The sequence below is a fragment of the Podarcis gaigeae genome, assembly GCF_964106915.1.
Source record: "Podarcis gaigeae genome assembly, chromosome: 5".
Classification (NCBI taxonomy): Eukaryota; Metazoa; Chordata; class Lepidosauria; order Squamata; family Lacertidae; genus Podarcis; species Podarcis gaigeae.
This window is the reverse complement of record NC_139681.1, coordinates 97708572-97732883: the sequence shown is the minus strand read 5'-3', so window position 1 is coordinate 97732883 and position 24312 is coordinate 97708572. Positions and strand designations below refer to the sequence as shown.

The 24312-nt window shown below is 49.1% G+C and overlaps 1 protein-coding gene across 6 annotated transcripts in view; it reads right to left on the bottom strand.

Moving 5' to 3' along the window:
* LOC310844726 (uncharacterized protein) overlaps nt 1-15956 on the bottom strand; it is a 46976-nt gene extending 31020 nt beyond the window's left edge. For 2 of the 6 annotated variants that reach the window (XR_014564273.1, XM_083739139.1), the window contains exons 1-5: nt 15832-15953; nt 12738-13460; nt 9465-12176; nt 8392-8454; nt 8001-8086 (exon numbers count right to left, since the gene is read on the bottom strand). Coding sequence is in view for 5 of the 6 variants with exons in the window: in XM_083739139.1 (XP_083595265.1) it covers nt 8001-8086; nt 8392-8454; nt 9465-12176; nt 12738-13460; nt 15832-15901 (3654 nt within the window). In the remaining variant the exon portion in view is untranslated. Of the gene's footprint in view, nt 1-8000; nt 8087-8391; nt 8467-9464; nt 13461-15831 lie in introns of all 6 variants that reach the window. The other 4 variants (XM_083739137.1, XM_083739136.1, XM_083739138.1 and 1 more) reach the window with 4 other exon arrangements.
* Between the last annotated feature and the right edge of the window lie 8356 nt (nt 15957-24312).

The following is a 24312-nucleotide window of genomic DNA, read 5'->3' as shown; positions in this document are numbered from 1 at the left end:
GCAACCGCTCTCTCAATCACCTTACCCAGGAATGGAAGATTCGAGACCGGGCGGTAATTGGATAGATCTAAGGGATCTAATGATGTTTTCTTTAAGAGCGGACGCACCACTGCCTCCTTCAGTTCCCCTGGGAATATCCCGGTGCCAAGGGACAAATTGATGATATCCCCCAGGGGGGCCCGCACCTCGTCTGGACACGCTCTAATCAGCCATGACGGGCGCGGGTCAAGAGGACAGGTGGTGGGCTTTCCAGCTCGGAGGAGTCTGTCCACATCGGCTGGAGATATCCGGTCAAAGTGGTCCAATACTGGACCCGAGGACAGTCGAGGGGCCTCCAGTTCCTTTATTGTATCCAAATTGGCAGGGAGGTCATGGCGGAGCAACAGGACCTTCTCCGCAAAAAAGCTCGCAAATGCCTCACAGCTATGTGTCAGATTATTATTTAAATTTGGCTGTCCTTCAAGGGACGTTAAAGACCGAATTATACTAAATAATTGCGCCGGGCGAGAGCTAGCGGATGCAATGGAGGCCGAGAAGTAGGACTTCTTAGCGGCCTTCACTGCCATCTCATAGGTTTTCATAAAAGCCCTATAAGATGTTCTTGAGGCTCCGTCACGGGCACCCCGCCATACTCGCTCTAGCTGTCTGAGGTCCCGCTTCATTTTCCGAAGCTCCTCGCTAAACCAGGGAGCCCGGTTTCTGCGGGGTCGCAGAGGGCGCTTAGGTGCGATCTCATCGATGGCTGCCAGGAGCTGGGTATTCCAGCCCTCAACAAGCTCAGTCAATGAGTCGCCAGGGGGAGCAAGGTCCCGCAAGGATTGACGGAATCTATCAGGGTCCATCAGCCTCTGCGGGCGAGCCCAAATCGGCTCACCACCTAAGCAGGGTGGGGGTGGAAAGTCAATCCTGGCTTTCAGAGCGTAGTGATCAGACCATGGCACCTTCATCGAAGGAGACATGATCACATCTATACCGGCGCCAAAGATCAAATCCAGCGTGTGGCCTGCTTGATGTGTGGGGCCCGAAACAAACTGGGAGAGCCCTAGTGTCGCCATGGAAGACACCAGGTCCAGAGCCTGTGAGGAGGGAGTGGCATCAGCATGGAAGTTGAAGTCTCCCAATACCAATAGGTTAGGGAACTCCAAGGCCCAGCCGGCCACCGCCTCCAGCAGGCTTGACAGGGTGGCTGCTGGTGCGCTAGGTGGCCGGTACACCAGCCAGACAGCCAAGCTCTCCTCGGAGCCCCACACTAGGCCAACACATTCAATGCCGGGGATCGATGGCGATGGTAGAGCCCTGAAAGAACAATCTTCCCGGATTAATAATGCCACCCCTCCCCCCCGGCCCACAGTCCGTGACTGGTGGAGGACGGAGAAACCCGGGGGCGCCATCTCTCGTAAGGTAACAGTTACCCCTTCGCGCACCCAGGTCTCCGTCACACAAGCCAGGTCGACCCCCTGCGAGGTAAAGAAATCTCGCAGGGTGGCGGTTTTGTTGCCTATAGACCTGGCATTGCACAACACCAGTGAAGGAGGTGAGTAATCCTTACTCACCCTACCCTCATCTCTCGGGATGGGGCGCAGATTGGAAGGGGTACGAGCATATCTGTATCTCGATCCCCTTTGCTTATAACATCTGCCCCCACCGCCATACCTCCCTCGCCCCTCCACGGTAGCAATCCCAAGCCTCATAATAACCTCCATTTACAAAACAGAAAAACAAAACAACCAAAAAACAATTGTGCCCAAACAAAAACCAATCCCCACCCCACTCAATATCCCACCCCAAAACAGAACAAGATAGAACAAAACAAGAATACATAGATAAAAACCACCATTCACGGTGGTACAACAAAATAAGCAATAAAAACACGTTTAAAACACCTTAAAATATATAAAACATCTTTAGCATTTGCTGCAGCAGCACCAGTGTCCTTAAAACTATCATGGAGGTGAGCCTGGGCCCCGCCCCCTAGGCCAGATGGAGTTAGCCTGAGGAGGGAGAGGCCTTACACTCCAAAGACTCACGATGCAGCAGCAGCGATGTCCCTGGCCTCAATGAGGCCTCTTAAAGCCGTGGTGAAGGTGAGCCTGGGCCCCGCCCCCTAGGCCAGATGGAATTAGCCTGAGGAGGGAGAGGCTAGTTAGAGAGTACTGGTCGCGGTTTTCGATGCTAATCCACAAACCTGGGTGGGAAGTGAGTTGGGAACCTATTCAGATGCTGTTCGAGGAAGGCTTACCCCCTGGGTTAAGGACGAACTTTCCCGCTCGCCCTGCCCGCAATCGATGGATCAGCTGACCAAGATGGCGCTGTCAATTGGAATACGACACGAAGCGCGGGCTTTGGAAAGGCGGGAAGGGAAAGCAGAGCGTTGGCATGACAACCGGATTCCTGAAATGCCGGGGCAACCTTCCCAGCCAGAGGAGCCAATGGAAATTGGAGGCGCGCATGGGGGGGGTTCAAACTCCAGCGAGGTGCGCAAAAAGGAGGGGAAAGCGACCAGGAAGTGTTTCCTCTGCCAGCAGCCGGGACATTTCGCCAGGGTGTGCCCGCAGAGAAAGGCTTGGCAAGGGATGGTGGGGGCCGCAGGCAGTGAGGAGGAGGGGCATTCACAGCAGGGAGACGAGAGAGCTTGGCTGCCGATCAAGGAGCACAGCAGCCAGGCAAACAACCAGTAAGAGTGCTCAAACCAGACCCCCCCAGACCAGCCATCGCCATAGAGTTGGAGCTAGAGCTACCCAACGGACATCCTATTAAGGTGAAGGCACTGCTGGACTCAGGCAGTTCTTGCAATTTCTTTAGCAAGGACTTTGCACTAGGGCACCAACTGCAGCTGTTGCCCTTGGAGCGCCCCTTGCAAGTCACGACCATAGATGGGAGGGAACTCCTGGGGGGAGAAGTGACACACCAAACTCCTCCCATGAAGATGAGAGTTTCTAGGCATACTGAGACAATTGCATTTCATGTAGCCACGCTGGCCGGGCCGCCAATCATACTGGGAATGAGCTGGTTGGCGCTGCATGATCCGGTAGTGGGATGGCACCAGCGCACAGTATCCTTTGGGTCAGCTCACTGTGTAGAACACTGCCACGGGGGGAGATCCCGAGGATGGCTGTAGCCAGAGTGGCAGGGTTGGAGGCGGAGGAAAAGGTGAGGGTACCACCACAATACGCTGATTTGAAAGAAGTTTTCAGTGAGAAGGAGGCGGATAGACTACCCCCCCATAGGCCCTTTGACTGTCAAATCAACCTACTCCCAGGGGCTCAGCTGCCAGTGGGTAAGCTGTACGCCATGTCGGACAGAGAAATGCAGGAGTTGCGGAAGTTTATCAACAAGAACCTGAAGAGGGGTTTTATAAGAGAATCGAGGGCGGTGGGGGGCAGTCCAGTGTTTTTCGTGGACAAGAGAGACTCAAAAGAACTTAGATTAATTTGTGATTACCGGAGGCTAAACTCAATATCGGAGCCGGTGACCTTCCCAATGCCCAGAATCGATGACATTTTGACCAGGGTAAGGAAGGGAAAGGTTTTCACCAAGTTAGATCTTCGAGGGGCGTACAATCTAATTAGGATAAGGGAAGGGGATGAATGGAAGACTACCATGTTCATCCCCCTGGGAGCCTTTGAGTACTTAGTTATGCCCTTCGGATTACAATCGGGCTCAGCATGTTATCAAGGGTTCATGCACCACGTGTTGGGGTCCCTCTTGTACAAGAACTGCGTGGCTTTCCTAGATGACGTCCTGATCTACTCGGAGAACGAGGAACAGCATGTAAAAGATGTCAGAGAAGTGCTGAAGAAGCTGCAGGAGCACCAGTTGTGGGTGAAACTGGAGAAGTGCCAATTCCATGCCCGAGAGGTCGAATTCCTGGGTTACAGGTTGTCAGACAAGGGGTTAGCCATGGACCCAAGCAAGGTGCAGGCGGTGCTGGAATGGAAGACTCCTAAGAACCGAAAGGACGTGCAGAGGTTCCTGGGGTTTGCGAATTTCTATAGGAAGTTCATCAAGAACTTCGCGCACTTGACTGCACCAATCACCGATTGTCTCAGTGGCAAGAAGAAGTTCGTGTGGACGGCAGAGGCACAGCAATCCTTTGAGAAACTAAAAGGAACGTTCGCTTCGGAAGAGCAGCTCTTGCACGTGGATCTGCAGAAGCCAATGAGGGTGGGGACAGATGCGTCAGACAGAGCGGTAGGCGCCATTTTGCTCCAGCCGGGGAAAGACTCCAACTGGAGACCGTGCGCCTTTTTCTCGAGGAAGTTGAGCAAATCAGAACAAAACTACACAGTGTATGACAGGGAACTGCTTGCTATTCACGAAGCGTTCCGACGCTGGAGACATTTGTTGATAGGGGCTCAACACAAGATCCAGGTGTGCACGGACCATAAGAACCTAGAATACTGGAGGACTGCAAGGGTACTCAACCAGAGACAGATGCGGTGGGCTCAGGAGTTTTCCAAATTTTCTTTTGAGATATGGTACATACCGGGAAAAGAAAACGTCCAAGCAGATGCCCTATACCGGAAACCAGAATACTTAGAAGGAGAGGGAGCACCAGAAGTGTGACACGTGATACCCGAGAACTGATGGGTGTGTGGGGGAGTATTGGTTGGGAAAAGGGAACTGGCAGGGTTGACGAGGGACAAACCAAGATCAGGGAGCTCCAGGAAGCGGGTGAAAATCAAGTGGGTTTTCAGGAAAAGGATGAAGCATTGTATTACAGGGGAGCATTGTACATACCAGAGGGGGATTTGAGGAGGAGGGTACTCAGGCAATTGCATGACAACCCCACGGCAGGGCACTTTGGTCAGCACAAGACCATGTTGCTTGTTACCAGGGAGTTCTGGTGGCCAAGAGTAAGGGAAGATGTGCGGGAATACGTAAGGGGGTGCGACCAATGCCAGCAGGCTAAGGGGGAGAAGGCAGCACCCGCAGGGTTACTAGAACCCTTGCCCACTCCTGGGAAACCATGGGAGGCAGTAGCCATAGATTTTATGACCGATTTGCACAGATCCAGGGGGAAAACAGCAGTCATGGTGGTAGTGGACCTGTTGACCAAGATGTGCCATTTCATTGCTTGCTCGCATGCAGTATCGGCAGAAGAAACGGCTAGGCTGTTTGTGGATCACGTTTTTAGGTTGCATGGCGCCCCCTTGAGGGTTTTGTCTGACAGAGGAAGGCAATTTACTTCCAGGTTCTGGAGGAAGCTCATGAGCTTGCTTCAAGTTGAGGTGAGTTTCTCGACGGCTCGTCACCCAGAAACCAACGGGCAGGCGGAAAGGGCCAATAGCATACTACAACAGTACCTATGATGTTACGTCAGCGAGAGAGAGAACGACTGGGTGGAAAAGCTGGCGCTGGCTGAATTTGCTTACAACAACGCAGAGCATGTGTCCACAGGGATGAGTCCTTTCATGGCCAATTACGGGTGTCACCCCAGAGCCTTCCCAGGGGAGGTGGAGGGGAGGTGGAGTGTGCCTGCGGCGGAGCAGTTTGTGGAAGAAATGGAGGCCTTACACCAGCAGCTTAAAATGAATCTGGGAGGGCCAAGGAAGAGTACAAGAGGCAGGCAGACAAGCACCACAGAGAAGGGGAGACCATAAGGGTTGGGGACCGGGTGTGGTTGTCAACCAAAGGGCTACCGTTCAAGGGAGGTTGTAAAAAATTACGGCCAAGGCGGCTGGGACCTTTTGAGGTCACGCAGCAGGTGAATCCGGTGGCTTTCCGGCTAAAACTGCCAACCAACATGAAATTGCATCCAGTGTTCCACCGGTCTTTACTTTCACCATACCGAGAAGGGAGGGAGTTTCCGGGGCGAGAGAGAGAAATCCCCAGTCACCCAGAGGTGGAGGAGAGGGAACTCAGTAGTCAAGCAGCGGAAATACTTGACTCAAGGTGGAAGGGGAAGCAGGTGGAATATTTGGTAGCTTGGGAGGGAGAGCCTGAGTCAGAAAACACGTGGGTGCCTGCAGGAGAGATAAGGGATGAGTGTCTGCTGGGGGAGTTCCATTGCCGGTTTCCAAGGAAGCCGAAACCGCTGGCAAGATTTTGGGAAGAGCAATTTGGAACCACGGATGATGAAGAAGAATTTGTGGGGTATCCTCCTTCAGAGGGAGAGGGAAGGGAGGTATCAGAGGAAGAGGAGTCGGATTGGGGAGATTGGGCAGAGGACAGGAACAGCAGCAGGTGGAAAACTATGTTTGAATCATCAGAGGAAGGGGATAGTTCGTTCCAGGGGTTTCCCACTTCACCGCCCAGGAACCGGGGCGGGGGTGGGGAGGGCCCTGGGAGGGAGGTGGATGTCAGGGAACTGCCATCGGAGCCAAGGGTGGCGCTGAGGCTCCCAAATGATGATCTGGAGAGGGAACCAGCAAAGGGAGAGAGGACGCTTCCGCTGGGGAAGGAGATAGAGGTGACACCAGGGAGAAAGGGGAGTCCGAGGGAGCTGCGGAGAGAAGGCTCCAGGACTCTGCCAGTGAAACCAGCAGGGAGAGCACAGGACCTCCTCTGGGGATGCCCACTCTGCGCAGACAGCTTTCGCACAGAGAAGGGAGACGACGATTGGGTGTGAAAGAACTCTTATGTTGGAAGAAATTCAGGAAACACCCACTGACGGATTCTTCCAGTGATTGAGACAGTCACGGTGTACTGACTGTCCAGCCTAGGGAGAAGGTTTTGTCCAAACTACACAGCTCGGAGCAGTTTGAGCTTTACACACAAGCAACACCATACCCCCTTATACAACGGTTCTTCAACATCAACTTCGTTGGACTGGTCATGTTGTTCAGTTGCCTGATTATCACCTTCCAAAGCAACTACTCTATTCCAAACTTTAAAAAGGAAAGTGGAATGCTGGTGGTCAACAAAAGAGGTTTAAAGACTCTTGCAGGACAAATCTAAAAAACTGTAGTATAAACACCAATAACTGGGAAACACTGGCCTGCGAGCGCTCCAGTTGGAGAACAGCCTTTACCAAAGGTGTCATGGGCTTTGAAGACACCTGAACTCAGAACACAAGGGAGAAATGTGCTAAGAGGAAGGCACGCTTGGCAAATCCACACCATGATCAATTCCCACCTGGAAACCTATGTCCCCACTATGGAAGGACGTGTGGATCCAGAATTGGCCTCCACAGTCACTTACGGACTCACTATTAAGACCGTGTTCATGAGAAGAGTCGGTGGAAGAAGACTGGAAAAAATTTAAGGACTATTTACAGAAACACTGTAAAATTAGTGAATGTTAGAAGGATGCTGGAATGAAGTTATATGGCTTTAGCAGAAATGTTATAAAGAATTAAGTAAAAATAGATTGTTAATGGACTAAAGGGAAAAAATAAGGTTAGATTGTGTTAAGATAAATTATAGGACAAAAATTGAGAAAGATGGAAAGGATTTGCTGAAATAGCTAAATGAACTGGAATACAAAAAAGGGAGGTGTGAGGAGGTCGTTGAAACTAGTAAATGAAAGATAAGATATGGAAATATTGGATGTGTTTTTAATTGTTTCTGTTTTTGTTTTTGTTTTGTTAAGATAAGTAGTGGGGTTTTTTGTATTGTATTGTTCTGTTTTGTTTAACTCCTTTTCTTCTTTTTGTAATCTTTAAACTCTTAATAAATATTATTTATTTATTTTATTAAAAAAAGAGACCTTGTTCATGGAAGACACTTGGCTACAAGTGATCAGCAAAGAAAGAAGAATACATTCTGTAATCTTTTGGCTTGGATGTGATCCCTTACTTCAAAATTGCGTACATCCCACAGATATTTTGAGACTGTTTAATAATAATAATGGCAATAAAAAGCCCTACAAAGTCAGTGGCCATTGGCCACTCAGATTCAGACTAAATCTTTCAGAAAACATTATCACATTATTACTAAGAGAAGGAATGATGACTGATCCAAACAGAGCTGATATTATGGTTACCAAGCCCTTAAAATCGCTCCATGTTAAATCAGAAGTTGCCTGGAGGACTCCGTACGATAATAAGGAAGCCTCACCTTGTTCAAAACCATCTCTTGGGTTGTGGGGTCAGAGATATTCAGGGAAGTGGTCAAGCCCATTGACAAGATGACCTGGGTCCCACCTGCCAGAGGAGAAAATCACACACAAACCACATTTGTTCCTTTTCTGCGTAAGTTCAGCCACAAGTCCCAGAATTAGCAGACAAGAAGAAAAACCTTTTCTCCACATCATGTGTCTTTGTATAAATGCCTGTCATTTAATTACTTTATTTATTTATGACATTTATATCCTGCTTTTCATGACGGGAGGCATTCAACTACCCCACGTCCCGTCAGGGCAAGGAAGCAGGAAGAGAAATTGCAAAGTCAGGTGAGATTGAGGAAGAGCAACACAGGATGCTTCAGTCCCTGGATGACAAGAGCTTACCTGTATCTGGAGGTAGAGAAGGGCAGGAAGGTCTTGGCGGGGGCCTCTTGGTTCCACCTGGAGCTGCGGAAGGAGCTGAAGGAGCCACAAGAAGACAAGTCAGCTCTATCCTTGCAAAGGATCCAGCCCCTCCCACATAGGTTGGCCCCATCACCCAGCCCAGGCCCTGAGACTAGGGAGAGGGGCTGCTTGTGGGGAACATGAGGAGACCCTTCTCTGTGGTACTGCCCCAGTTGTGAGGCTCCCTCCCATGCAGAACTAATAATAATAATAATAATAATAATAATAATAATAATAATGATAATGATAATGATGATGATGATGATGTACGTGCTTGTTAATATATTATAAGTTGCTTTGAGTTACTTACCTTGGTATAAAAGATTAACAACAACAACAACAACAACAATTTTGATAAAAACCAGATGTAGTCTGAGCTCTGTTTATGTTCTGTGCAAGGTGAATGTTCAATAAACCCACTTCTTAGGGTTAGGATAATGCGAGCCTTATCTGTCTGTTTGTTAAATTTATATACCGCAGAGTATATATGATCCCAGGGCAGTTATCTCAGCCTACAGATACTTGCATTCCTTCCAGCTCTGCCGCCTAGCTCAAAATGCATACGCTTCAGGTTACAGACGCTTCAGGTTACAGACTCCGCTAACCCAGAAATTGTACCTCTGGTTAAGAACTTTGCTTCAGGATGAGAACAGAAATCGGTGGCAGCGGGAGGCCCCATTAGCTAAAGTGGTACCTCAGGTTAAGAACAGTTTCAGGTAAAGAACGGACCTCCAGAACGAATTAAGTTCTTAACCTGAGGTACCACAGTACTTGTGTGCCTAGGAGCCAACTCCCAGGGGCCGAAGTCCCTTCACACACACCCCAAATGTTTGAGGGGGCTTCCCCTCCCAAGGGTTGACAGCCACTGCCATTCAAATGGTGTGTGTGAGCCACATCATGTGATCAATTCTGTTGGGCCAAACTTAACTGCCCCCCAATATTGTATTCAAGTCGGCCCCCCTGCTTGTGTGAGTCTTCCCTGTTCAGATGAATGTCAAAGTCAATATGCTTACCTGGTGCTGAAATTGGAACCTTAATAATTTTGGTCACCTTTGTTGACGATGTGGTGGTACCAGATGTCCTTGTGACATTTGTAGTTAGTGTAGTAGCTTGCCATGAGGTGGTGGGTTTCGCTCTGGAATTTGTCTTTGGTGCTGCAGTGGTTTTGAGCAGTGAAATGGTGGAAGAAGCAACTGTTGAAGTGACCTTGGCAGTTTTACTGGTGGTAGATGAAGCTTCACCTCTGGAGGTGGTTGTGAAGGTCATCTGTGGTCCTGAGGTGAGGGCAGGGGAGCTTCCAGTTGTGGTTGTGAGCTCAGTTGTGGTTGATGTGGTCTGTTTTGGCGATGTGACAACAGGGAGACCACCTTCACCCTTGGTTGCAGCTAGTGATGGGGACAGAAGTGCTGTCGAAGTGGCTTGATAACTTTGGATAAAAGTTGTGAGCTCAGAGGTGGTTTCACCAGGATGGGAAGAAGGAGCTGTTGTTGGGGTGGAGGTTCCTTCTGCAGATGTGGCTTTTTCTGGACTGTGGGATGCCAGCAGTGTTGACCTATTGTCTTCTACTGCAGTGCTGATGAACATAGTTGGCTGTTGGCTGAGTGTTACGTCTGGAACAGTGCTCCTGGACCTCGCTGTTTCACCTGTGATTTCAGTTGATGGGATGGTGGAAGAGAGTCCTGTTGACGTGGTCTTTTCTGGCGTTGTGCCAGTAGTGGTGGTACTTTCATCCGTTGTCTTAGCTAGTGATTCTGTTGGAGTGACTGCACTTCTTTGAATAAAAGATGTAGGATCAACGCTCATTTCACCAGGATAAGAAGAAGGATGAACTGTTTTTGGGATGGTGCTTCCTTCTGCAAATGTGGCTTCTTCTGTGCCGTAGGATACTGGCAGCGTTGAGCTATTGTCTTCTACTGCACTGCTAATGGAGGTGGTGATCTCTTCTGTCTCTTCTGGAGTGCCAGTTTCAGCTGTCGTTTCAGTTGGTGAGAGAGAACTGTGTGCTGCAACAGTTGTGAGCTGAGCTGTGGATTTACTTGGAGAGGAAGACGGACTGGAGACTGACAAAGTGTTGAGCCTTGTGGCAGTCACAGTAGTTTTGGATGTGGAGGGCTCAGCTGCCGTGGCTGGGAATGTGCTTAGCAATGAGGTGGTGGGTTGGGCTGCTGAGCTTGCCTTTGGTGCTGTAGTAGTGAGACTGGGGCTGCTTGTTGTGGTTTGGAGCAGTGAAATAGTGGAAGAAGCAACTGTTGAAGTGACCTTGGCAGTTTGACTGGTGGTAGATAAAGCTTCACCTCTGGAGGTAGTTGTGAAGGTCATCTGTGGTCCTGAGGTGAGGGCAGGGGAGCTTCCAGTTGTGGTTGTGAGCTCAGTTGTGGTTGATGTGGTCTGTTTTGGCGATGTGACAACAGGGATGCCACCTTCACCCTTGGTTGCAGCTAGCGATGGGGAGAGGAGTGCTGTCGAAGTGGCTTGATAACTTTGGATAAAAGTTGTGAGCTCAGAGGTGGTTTCACCAGGATGGGAAGAAGGAGCTGTTGTTGGGGTGGAGGTTCCTTCTGCAGATGTGGCTTTTTCTGGACTGTGGGATGCCAGCAGTGTTGGCCTATTGTCTTCCACTGCAATGCTGATGAACATTGGTTGGTTTTTGGCTGGTTTTTGGCTGAGTGTTACGTCTGGAACAGTGCTCCTGGACCTCGCTGTTTGACCTGTGATTTCAGTTGATGGGGTGGTGGAAGAGAGGCCTGTTAACGTGGTCTTTTCTGGCGTTGTGCCAGCAGTGGTGGTACTTTCATCCGTGGTCTTAGCTAGTGATTCTGTCGGAGTGACTGCACTTTGGATAAAAGATGTAGGATCAACACTCGTTTCACCAGGATAGGATGAAGGATGAACTGTTGTTGGAGTGGCGGTTTCTTCCGCAGGGCTGATGGTCACTTCTGAAAAAGCAGTGGTGGTGTCCTCCGCTGAAGTCAGTTCTCTACGCTTTGTGGTTTGGAATGTGGTTATGTCTTGAGGAGCTAGCGATTGGGATCTTGAGCTAGTTTCTACTATCATAGTGCTGGTGGCTTCTGGGATTTCAGGTGTAGGGCTGCTAGCCACATCACCTAAAGCACCAGGGCGGGTGGCCATTCCAGATGTTGAACTGCCAGCGGCAACTGTCCGAGGTGAGTTGGTGTGGGGCTGCAGGGCTGCAGAAGAGAATGTGGATGGAGGGGGAACAGTTGAGAGTGTGGATGCAAGGGCTGTGGAGGTGACGTCTACAGGGGTGCTGAATATCGGTGGATGTTCTGTGGAAGAGACAGACGCATGCATGGATCTTTCTGCTCCAGTGTTGGGGGTGGCAAAGCTTTTGGCTGTGGTTATGGTATGCAAAGTAGCAACAGATTCTGTGATGGGCGTGGCTTTGTCTTGAGAGGCTGAAGATAGGACTGTAGGGCTTGTTTCTTCTTCCAAAGTAGTAGAATCCGTGATTCCAGCTTCTGAAGTGCCAGTGATAGCTGTCGAATCATGCAGTGAAGAGAAGAGGAACGTTGTTGGTTGTTGGCTGAGTATTGGCTCAGTGCTCCTGGACCTCGCTGTTTGACCTGTGATTTCAGTTGATGGGGTGGCGGAAGAGAGGCCTGTTAACGTGGTCTCTTCTGGCAGTGTGCCAGTAGTGGTGGTACTTTCATCCGTGGTCTTAGCTAGTGATGGGGAAATGAACTCTGTTGAACGGCCAGCAGCAACTGTCCGAGGTGAGTTGGTGCGGGGCTGCAGGGCTGCAGAAGAGAATGTGGATGGAGGGGAAACAGTCGAGAGTGTGGGTGAAAGGGCTGTGGAGGTGACTTCTACACTGGTGCTGAAGATTGGTGGATGTTCTGAGGAAGAGACAGATGCCTGCATGGATCTTTCTGCTCCAGTGTTGGGGGTGGCAAAGCTTTTGGCTGTGGTCATGGTATGCAAAGTAGCAACAGATCCTGTGATGGGCGTGGCTTTGTCTTGAAAGGCTGAAGATAGGACTGTAGGGCTTGTTTCTTCTTCCAAAGTAGTAGAATCCGTGATTCCAGCTTCTGAAGTGCCAGTGATAGCTGTCGAATCATGCAGTGAAGAGAAGAGGAACATTGTTGGCTGTTGGCTGAGTGTTGGCTGAGGCTCAGTGCTACTGGACCTCGCTCTTTGACCTGTGATTTCAGTTGATGGGGTGGTGGAAAAGAGGCCTGTTGACGTGGTCTCTTCTGGCGTTGTGCCAGCAGTGGTGGTACTTTCATCCGTGGTCTTAGCTAGTGATTCTGTTGGAGTGACTGCACTTCTTTGGATAAAAGGTGTAGGCTCAACACTCGTTCCTCCAGGATAAGAAGAAGGATGAACTGTTTTTGGGATGGTGGTTTCTTCTGCAGATGTGGCTTCTTCTGTGCTGTAGGATACCGCCAGCGTTGAGCTACTGTCTTCTACTGCAGTGCTGATGGAGGTGGAGGAGTCAGCTACTGTGGTGAAATCCATGGTTGGCAGTGTGCTTAGCAATGGGACAGTGGTGGGTTGAGTTGCCTTTGGTGCTGTAGTAGTGAGACTGGGGCTGGTTGTGGTTTGTGACATGGTGGGAGCAACAGAATTGGAAGTGACGTTGGCCATAGTGCTGATGGTAGGAGAGCCTTCACCTGCGAAGGTGGAATGAGAAGTTACCAGGGTGAACCTGGATGGCCTAGTATTGGTAGAATAGCTTCCAGGTGTGGGTACAGCTGGTGAGGGGACTGGTAATTCTTCTGTGGACATTTTTGCTTGGGAATGGGTGGTTTCTTCTGCAGGGCTGACAGACCCTTCTGAAATAGCAGTGGTGGTCTCCTCAGCTGTGATCTGAACAGCGCTTTTACCTGAAGAGGATGATGGGTCAGGACCTGGGGCAGTCCCTGTTGTTGAGGGGTGTGTGGTGGAACTGCTTAGCAATGGAACAGTGGATTTCTCTGTTGCATTTCTCTGTGGTGTGGAGGTGAGACTGGAGCTCGTTGTGAAGGCAGAGTGAACCGTGGCTGCACCTGAGGGGGAAGAAAAGTGAGATCGAGTTCTGCACTGTGGCACAGAAAGAGCTCACCTTCTCCAGAAACTGAAAATTTCTTTTAGAATTCCATACTTGGCTAGACAGACAAAAATTCTGACATGGGATATGGCAACATCCTTCACACAGTTTGCACCCCAGCTCAGCAACCTTTTTAAAAAAGATTGTTTTCTTCTGAAAATATCATGGATTATAAACATCCCTTTGTGTCTCTCACTGGGCTCCCCTGTAGTTTAGCACCTCTCTTCCTTCCTTCAAAACTCTCCTTAAAACCCACATTTCCCTGCATGGCCTTTGGCTAAACCTCAGAATCATCAATCCCTCAGTTTCTCCCCGTTTGTCTGCCTTAAACTGTGAGCTGCTTCTGAGTAGACAGCTGTTTGTGTACAGTACTTCCTATGAAACGCTCATGGTTGTATACTGACTTGTTTAATGCTAATAATAAAGATTTCTGCTAGCATAGCTTGGGAGCGAGTGCAGCTCAGGGTTGGAGCATCTGCTTTGCATTCAGGAGGTCCCAGGATCAATCCCTGGTGTCCCCAGGAAGATCTCCGAGGGATCCCAATCTGCAACCTGGAGAGCCACTGCCAGCCAGTGTAGACAGCATTGAGCCTCATGGATCAAGTGCTCTGTTAATATAAAGAAGCCCCTCTTAGTTCAGTTGTGCTACAGCTACTATTGTTCTTAGGCCATTTGCTGGATCCCAAGGTCAGCAACCAGGGACGCGGGTGGTGCTGTGGGTTAAACCACAGAGCCTAGGACTTGCTGATCAGAAGGTTGGTAGTTTGAATCCCCGCAACAGGGTGAGCTCCTGTTGCTCGGTCCCAGCTCCTGCCAACCTAGCAGTTTAAAAGCACATCCAAGTGCAAGTAGATAAATAGGTACCGCTCCGGTGGGAAGATAAACGGCGTTTCCGTGCGCTGCTCTGGTTCGCCAGAAGCGGCTTAGTCCTGCTGGCCACATGACCCGGAAGCTGTACACCGGCTCCCTCGGCCTGTAAAGTGAGGTGAGCGCTGCAACCCCAGAGTCGGTCACGACTGGACCTAATGGTCAGGGGTCCCTTTACCTTTACAACTAAGACGGGGTCACGGGTGGCACTGTCGTGTGCCGATCTGAAGGTCGGCGGTTCGAATCCCGTGACGGAATGAGCTGGCGTTGCTCTGTCCCTGCTCCTGCCAACCTAGCAGTTTAAAAGCACATCCAAGTGCAAGTAGATAAATAGGTACCGCTCCGGTGGGAAGATAAACGGCGTTTCCGTGCGCTGCTCTGGTTCATCAGAAGTGGCTTAGTCCTGCTGGCCACATGACCCGGAAGCTGTACGCCGGCTCCCTCGGCCAATAAAGCAAGATGAGTGCTGCAACCCCAGAGTCAGCCACGACTGGACCTAATTGGTCAGGGGTCCCTTTACCTTTAAGGTCAGCAACCAGCTGAATGCGAGGGCCGCTATTAGGAAGGGATGGTAAGAGAGCCCACGGACTACACCTGGGTTATCCTGCTTGGATTTCAGCTACTGCTCCATCCGCACACCACACTTGTCTCTACGCTGGCAACTGTGCAACAGGTGGACAAATGGACACCTCAGGTGGGGGCAGATTTGGCCCCGGGCTTCCAGTGGCTTACCCTCAATTTACATGCCTCCCCTCCTCCCCAGAGAACAACTAGAGAAGAAACCGATACGAAATTGACATGCACCCAACTGTTCAAAAGAGATTCCTGAAGCAAGCCTTAGAGGCAAGCCTTAGAATCCATGCCAAAAAGAGAAAGCAGCAGCAGCAGTTTCTACACTGCGCAGGGTCCAAAGTACCCTGGGGCTTTGCCTGTTACAACACTCCAGCGTATTTCAACAGCTCCCAGGAAAAGGGGAAAAAAATACAACTCTGGTGCTATTCAGTTCCCAAAGTGGCTAAAATCCGTAGGAACCATGGCACAGTGGAAGTAAAATATGGCACAGACAGAACTGAGCCAGGAAGATGGTTCTGTTGCAAACTGGTTTCTTCTCTGCCTATTTTACTCCATGCTGCGTTGCTGTCACTGCAGAAGCATTTCATGCCCCTTCTAGCTGAAAGTTATGAGCTACTCCTCGTGGTACAAGGGACAAGCTCCCTAGTTTTTCGCTGATCTTGAGTAATTCTGCGCCCATGTTTTTACACGAGCCACAAAAACCCACGTTTCCATTCCTGCGGTTTTTGCTTTCTTTGGCCAAGGGTTATTAACAGCTGATTCACGTATGAACCAAGGCAAGGATTTGGCTGATTCTGGAACTCCGGCTTCCCTCCAAAGCCACCTTTCTTTTCCCCCCTCCCAACACGTTTCTGTGCATTAGTCAGTGAGACTTGGCAGCTGTCACTCACCATGTGTCCAGGTGCAGCAGAGAAGACACAATAATAAAAGGGGCACCACAGGGAAATGATAGCAGCCCATTCTGGCAATGCCTCTTGCTTGCCTTTCCAATCTGGGACCAGCAGCCCGGTCCGCTCTGTGTGTTGTAAAACCACAAGTGGTGCTTCTAGAAATCCTTGCTGTTGGTTTACTTCCTTGGCATGATTTCCTGGTTTGAAAGACAGTTGGAGGGTGGAGTGCCCAAAACCTGCTCCCTTTTTTTTCGCTCCAAAGCCTTTGAATAGCTTTCTCACTGTAAGAGCTGTTTGAGAGTGGAATGGACTCCCATGGAAAGTGGGGGGCTCTCCTTCATTGGAGGTTTTTAAGCAGGGGGCTGGACTGGATGATCCTTAGGGGTCCCTGTCCAACTCTACAATTCTGCGATACTATCGTAGGGAATTGTTATTTTTAATGATAATAATAATAATAATAATAATAATAATAATAATAATAATAGTAAATTTTATTTATACCCCACCCTCCCCGGCCAGAGCCGGGCTCAGGGCGGCTAACACCAGTAAAATTACAGTAAAAACATAATGGGGGGGCAATTTAAAATACAATTTAAAATGCAATTTAAAATGCAGCCTCGTTTTAAAAGTAGCCCATAGATCAAAACCGTAAGGGGAGGGAAAACATAAGGGTCAGACTGAGTCCAAACCAAAGGGCAGGCGGAACAGCTCCATCTTGCAGGCCCTGCGGAAAGATGTCAAGTCCCGCACGGCCCTAGTCTCTTGTGACAGAGTGTTCCACCACGTTGGAACCAATGCTGAAAAGGTCCTGGCCCTAGTTGAAACCAATCTAACCTCCTTGAGGCTTTGGACCTCCAAAGTTTTGTTATTTGTGGACCGTAAAGTCCTCCGCGGGGCATACCAGGAGAGGCGGTCCTGTAGGTACGAGGGTCCTAGGCCACATAGGGCTTGAAAGGTCAAAACCAGCACCTTAAACCTGACCCTGTACTCCACCGGGAGCCAGTGCAGTTGATAAATCACTGGATGAATGTGATCCCGTGGCAAGGACCCCATAAGGAGCCTCACCGCTGCATTCTGCACCCACTGGAGTTTCTGGGTCAGCTTCAAGGGCAGCCCCACGTAGAGCGAGTTACAATAATCAAGCCTGGAGGTGACTGTCGCACAGATCACTGTGGCCAGGTCGGGGCGGGAAAGGTAAGGGACCAACTGCTTAATACAGCAGAGATGGAATCCAATTTGAAGATCAAGCACAGCAAATGCCTAGCTTAAGCACAGCCAGGAAACCTCAGAGGTTGTCCTAGTGGAGCAGCTGGTCGCTGAAAAATAGAGACACCAGTGTTCGAGTCTGCCTAAATGCCATATCATCTCACTAGAAGCCAGTCCCCTAAATCCAGATCTGTGTGGAGGGGCATTGTTATGTACTGAAGTTCTCACCCTGGGCCAGCAGGGGGATACTGTAGATAGTTTTCACTCAGGTCCACATATGCAAATAAGGGATTGAAAGTGACGTTCAGTGATTGGATACTTACAGAAAGTGGTTACTGTTGCGTTCTAGTGGAGCTCTATATAAGCAGGCTGGCTGAACCCTTCAGTTCAGTTCTGCTCTGGCCTGTGAATAAACAAGAGCTGTTTGAAGAATCGCTGTGTCGTCTGATATGTTCACCCACAACTTAACAGACATTAGCAGCAGTGGTTGCTTGGTGCTGAGAGGAAATCATTGAAAAACACGCTTAGAAGCCACTTTGCATTGTTTTTCCCGTTTAACGGCAAAATCTTATAGAATTGCTCACACAAGCAGGGGTGGTGGTTACCGTTTTATTAAGTTTTTTTTTCATTGAATGCATACTCCATTTCACAACCACTGTATTAGGGTAAATCATACTGCAAAAAATATGTACAGTGGTACCTCAGGTTAAGTACTTAATTCATTCTGGAGGTCCATTCTTAACCTGAAACTGTTCTTAACCTGAAGCACCACTTTACTTAATAGGGCCTGCTGCTGCCGCCGCACTGCCAGAGCACGATTTCTGCTCTCATCCTGAAGCAAAGTTCTTAACCTGAAGCACTATTTCTGGGTTAGCAGAGTCTGTAACCTGAAGCGTATGTAACCTGAAGTGTATGTAACCCGAGGTACCACTGTATTAGGCAAAAGCGCATTCAAAAATGTGTATATGAGAAAATAGCACTCCAATGCTGATTAATTTGCATGAGGATTTTTTCTTTTAATGCAAACTGATGTCGAAATGTGGAGAACTGAAGATTGGAAAAATGGGAAAACATAAATGCTTTAAGGCGTATTGTCCACGGCTTCTCATATTGCTGAATACCAAATCCAGAGCCCAGACTTGCGTCTTCAGCCCACAGATGCGTCAGCCCTGCTGCCTCTGCTGGGACCTCTTTGCCATTTAGCAGGCTCAGCTGATCTTAAGCTCCGAGTTTCAGGAGATTAATTCTTCACATGTCTGCCTGTCACTCAAAAACGGAACCCAGGTCCTATTTGATTAGAGCAGAGAGATTAGCAGTGATGAATCTCCTGAGCTGGCCTGACAGCAGACAAATCTCTTGAAATCTAACCAAGTCTCCAGGGACAAAATTCCTCACTACATTATCGATATGAGGAACTGGAGGAGTTTTGGTTCAGAAGGGGGGCGTGGATTGTGGTGTGCATAGAAGGAAAAGCCCCAGTACTGGATCAGACCCAGGCCATGCAAATCCTCAACCCCAAATTGGCAGGTAAAAGCAGACCAGAAGCCTATGGAAAACAGAGGCTGTTTTGTCTGAAGTCCTTCTAGCTACTGGCTGAGAAAGTGCCAGGTTTACTTGGTTGCTGCCATTGACTCAGCTGGTGGGGAGATATGTTCATGGACAAATTCTAAATTCTCAGAAGTTTAAGGGGAGAAATTGTCAATACAGATGTGACATATGGGGCTGGTGCCAAGAAGGAGAGGAGGTAATAGGATCAGTAGTCTTCTTCTTCTGCGATCCCTCATTGTTTGTTGTTGTTTAGTCGTTTAGTCGTGTCCGACTCTTTGTGACCCCCTGGACCAGAGCACGCCAGGCCCTCCTGTCTTCCACTGCCTCCCGCAGTTTGGACAAACTCATGCTGGTAGCTTCGAGAACACTGTCCCACCACCTTGTCCTCTGTCGTCCCCTTCTCCTTGTGCCCTCCATCTTCCCCAACATCAGGGTCTTTTCCAGGGAGTCTTCTCTTCTCATGAGGTGGCCAAAGTCTTGGAGCCTCAGCTTCAGGATCTGTCCTTCCAGTGAGCACTCAGGGCTGATTTCCTTCAGAATGGATAGGTTTGATCTTCTTGCAGTCCATGGGATTCTCAAGAGTTTCCTCCAGCACCAGAATTCAAAAGGATCAATTCTTCGGCGATCAGCCTTGTCTTCCATAAACACAGTTTTAACAATGAGTCTGTAAAAACAAAAAAAATTCCTTCCAGTAGCACCTTAAAGACCAACTAAGTTAGTTCTTGGTATGAGTTTTCGTGTGCATGCACACTTCTTCAGATACACAGTATCTGTGTATCTGAAGAAGTGTGCATGCACACGAAAGCTCATACCAAGAACTAACTTAGTTGGTCTTTAAGGTGCTACTGGAAGGAAATTTTTTTGTTTTGACTATGGCAGACCAACACGGCTACCTATCTGTAAATGAGTCTGTAAGTGACTGTGGAGGCCAATTCTGGATTCACACATCCTTCCACAGTGGGGACATAGGTTTCCAGGCAGGAGTTGATCATGGTGTGGATTTGCCAAGCGTGCCTTCCTCTTAGCACATTTCTCCCTTGTGTTCTGAGTTCAGGTGTCTTCAAAGCCCATGACACCTTTGGTAAAGGCTGTTCTCCAATTGGATGGGCTTTGTGGCTTTAAAGAAACTCTGTGCGTCATGAATGTCGGCTACGTTTAATAGAGGATCAGTAGTCAGGTATTAGTGATATGAAAGGATGTATGTTATGATACTAGGACGAGATGAGGTTTAAGTAAGATGCTGAATGGCCAATAGATACAACTATGCACTACTCAGAGCCGAGCCATTAAAATGAATGGGCCCAACTTAGTCATATTTATTAATTTACATGAGACTCCTCTGAGAAAGGGACGTGGGTAGCATTGTGGGTTAAACCACAGAGCATAGGACTTGCTGATCGGAAGGTCGGCAGTTCGAATCCCCGCGACGGGGTGAGCTCCCGTTGCTTGGTCGCTGCTCTTGCCAACCTACCAGTTCGAAAGCACGTCAAAATGCAAGTAGGTAAATAGGTACTGCTCCGGTGGTAAGATAAACAGCGTTTCCGTGCGCTGCTCTGGTGTTGGTGTTCCATTGCGCCAGAAGTGGCTTAGTCATGCTGGCCTCATGACCCGGAAGCCGTACCCCGGTTCCCTCGGCCAATAAATCAAGATGAGTGCCACAACCCCAGAGTCGGCCACGACTGAATCTAATGGTCAAGGGTCCCTTAACCCTTTACATTTACCTTACTCTGAGTAAAACCCAGTTGCATACTATCCTGTGAATTATTTATGGTTTACATGCAGAACAAAACCGACCGAAACACCAAAGTAAAACAAGCAGATATTACAAGCCGCAACTTCCGAAATGGATTTGCTCATCTTTGGGGAAACGGCTTCCCTCAAAAAAACTTTCCCAAGCAGACCCAAATAGGAAGGCCCTTTCTATGCAAGGGTGCCACCTTGAATAAAATATGGGGGGCAGGGGGGACCCCCATGATCTGTCACAAGATGTGGTGCAAGCACACCCTTTGAATGACAATGCCGATCAACTTGGGGGGACCGGCCCCTTCAAATATTTTATGGGGGGCCCAAAGGGACCTCAGCCCCAGGAGTTGGCTCCTGTTCTCTGTGTGTTTGTCTGTGCGCATGTTGTTGTTGTTTAGTTGTTTAGTCATGTCCGACTCTTCGTGACCCCCTGGACCAGAGCACGCCAGGCACTCCTGTCTTCCACTGCCTCCCGCAGTTTGGTCAAACTCATGCTGGTAGCTTTGAGAACACTATCCAACCATCTCATCCTCTGTCGTCCCCTTCTCCTTGTGCCCTCCATCTTTCCCAACATCAGGGTCTTTTCCAGGGAGCCTTCTCTTCTCATGAGGTGGCCAAAGTCTTGGAGTCTCAGCTTCAGGATCTGTCCTTCCGGTGAGCACTCAGGGCTGATATCTCCAAGAATGAAGAGGTTTGATCTTCTTGCAGTCCATGGGACTCTCAAGAGTCTCCTCCAGCACCAGAATTCAAAAGCATCAATTCTTTGGCGATCCGCCTTCTTTATGGTCCAGCTCTCACTTCCATACATTACTACTGGGAAAACTATACGGACCTTTGTTGGCAAGGTGATGTCTCTACTTTTTAAGATGCTGTCTAGGTTTGTCATTGCTTTTCTCCCTAGAAGCAGGCGTCTTTTAATTTCGTGTGCATGTACCAGTTCCCTATTTCAAAATGGCCATCCAGGTTACACTGTGTTCTCAGCAAGGCCTCGGCTGTTAGACTAATGAGCAAAACCTGCACGGCTGGGATTTCCCCTCTATGGAGTTTGTTTTTAGAGACCTCACTTCCTCCCCCCACTCCCTGCTCCGTTCCAGTTCATGCACAAAAGGCCAACCTTTACTGTAAATCGTGCCCCTGTGCCAGGTTCCTCATTCCAAAGATGGGAGGCATTACGGGCATGGCTGAATATCCATCTCCTTGCCAGACAGCCTGTTTACAATACTTATTTATCACAGGGGATCAGCAGATCTGTAGAATAATCAACTGATACAATGTCCAACGCCGCACCACCTTCGAACTCACGCAATCGTGCGCCATGTGGTGGCTGTTTAATTGTTTATCTTAGCATGGTTAGCCTCTGACTACACAGTGTGTGTGTGTGTGTGTGTGTGTGTGTGTGTGCCCATGGTTGTCACTCTCCCACAAACACCAATATTCCAGACAACGGGCTGTAGGGTGGCAACTTGGTTGAAATAAAAAAAAAAAATAAGATCTTATATATATAATAAATGTTCATGGATTTGCCAGGCAAACACGTACATAAATGTATGGGCCACATGTTTGAGGCAGCACAGAACGGCAGTCCTGGAGCCATTTTAGCTCCCAAACTGACCAAATGTTTTCTCTGCCAGGTCAAAGGAAAATGGAAAAACCTCCCCATTGTCTTTTCATTCACAAATCCTGCCTTAAGGGTATGTCTGTGTATGAATAGGGTGAGCCTGTGACCTGGCTCAGGAACTAAGTATCATTACAAAAGACTGGTCAGGCTCCCCAGGGTATCCAATCAAGTGACCATTAACAGGTAACCTGCCAGACAGGAGATAAACAACGCACTCAGATTTCTGTTGTAGACTGCCCTTTCTGTGATGTATGTATGATGTTTCTGGGGGTGGTCTTGGACTCCGGGGTGGGCATTTTAAAATGTCTATATAAGGAGGGGCACACCTTGGTTCTGGATCCTCCTCCATTCCTGCGTGTGAGGGGAGCACCCTGTTGCAACAGATCAATAAAGATCAGGCTTACGAGCTGCTTTGCTTCTCAATATTCTCTGGTTGGCCTGTTATTTTTCTCCGACCGATGGAGAACATACACAGCACTCTACAAGGGCTCTTGTGTACCCCATAAGGGAATAAGGGCAGATTTTGTTTATTAGAATATAAATTATATAATTTTACCTGTGCCCCCCTTGGAATTGCTGGGGAAGGGCAGGGGGCCACATGGCCCCCGGTTGAGAAACACTGATGTAGAGTCTACCCCTTAGCCTTTTCTCCCTGAAGATACCCTGCGAGTTTTCCTTCTTCTATGTGGGCTACCTTCCCAGGTGGACAAGCCCTATTTGCCCTTTACTGCTACCGGTAGTCACAGGCCTACTGCCCGGGGGTATGGGCGATTTATGTTGGGTGGGGGTTTGCCAGGACACCCACCTGATGCCATCCTCTGTCTTGCTCTGTACAGCAGATTCGGAATGAAATTTCTCAACAACAGCTGTTTCAAATTACTTTCTTTTGACCCCAAGTGCTCAGAAAAACCTGTCAAAATCTTTCAAAATTTTACTTAAGTATTTTTATTTATTTATTTACTTGATGGGGGGCAGCTGCCCCCCTGCTCCCGCCCATGCCGGGGGGGGGATGAATGGAGGGGGGGGTGACAAGCCCCGGCGGCCAAGGACCACCAACCCGCTGCAGACTAACCATAAGGACACCCTATTTCTTTTTTTGGGGGGGGAGCTGGAGTGGTGCCCGCTCCTGCGAGATGCACCTGTGATAGGAATTTTGAGGTCTTAGATATATGGTAATGTTTATAACCGCAAGTGGGACGCGGGTGGCGCTGTGGGTAAAAGCCTCAGCGCCTAGGGCTTGCCGATCGAAAGGTCGGCGGTTCGAATCCCTGCGGCGGGGTGCGCTCCCGCTGCTCGGTCCCAGCGCCTGCCAACCTAGCAGTTCGAAAGCACCTCCGGGTGCAAGTAGATAAATAGGGACCGCTTACCAGCGGGAAGGTAAACGGCGTTTCCGTGTGCGGCTCTGGCTCGCCAGAGCAGCGATGTCATGCTGGCCACGTGACCCGGAAGTGTCTTCGGACAGCGCTGGCCCCTGGCCTCTTGAGTGAGATGGGCGCACAACCCCAGAGTCTGTCAAGACTGGCCCGTACGGGCAGGGGGACCTTTACCTTTACCTATAACCGCAAGTACATGGATCAGCACAGGAAGACCGACCTGGAACCATTTTGATTCCTAAACTGAGCAAATGTTTTCTCTGCAAGGTCAAATCGGGAAACCTCCCCATTGTCTCTTTCCTCACAAATCCTGTCTTAAGGGCACATTTAAGATATGAATAGGGTGTGAGCCTGTGACCTGGCCAGGAACTAAGTACAGTGGTAGCTCAGGTTAAGTACTTAATTCGTTCCGGAGGTCCGTACTTAATCTGAAACTGTTCTTAACCTGAAGCACCACTTTAGCTAATGGGGCCTCCTGCTGCCGCCGCGCCTCTGGAGCATGATTTCTGTTCTCATCCTGAAGCAAAGTTCTTAACCTGAGGTACTATTTCTGGGTTAGTGGAGTCTGTAACCTGAAGCATATGTAACCTGAAGTGTATGTAACCCGAGGTACCACTGTATTTATCATTAGAAAAGACTGGCCAGGCTACCCAGGAAATCCAATCAAGTAACCTGCCAGACAGGAGATAAATGACAACGGGAGAAAAAACAACATTCAAAATTTCTGTTTTAGACCGCCTTTTTTGTGATGTAGGTATGATGTATCTGAGGGGTATCTGAGACATACATCTGTGATGTATGTATGATGTTTCTGGGGGTGGTCTTGATCTACAGGGTGGCAATTTCAAAAGTCTTTATAAGGCCTTGCGTACCATTGTTCTGGGTCCTCCTCCTTTCCTGCGTGTGAGGGGAGCACCTTGTTGCAATAGATCAATAAAGATCAGGCTTACTAGCTGCTTTGCTTCTCAATATTCTCTGGTTGGCCTCTGTTAT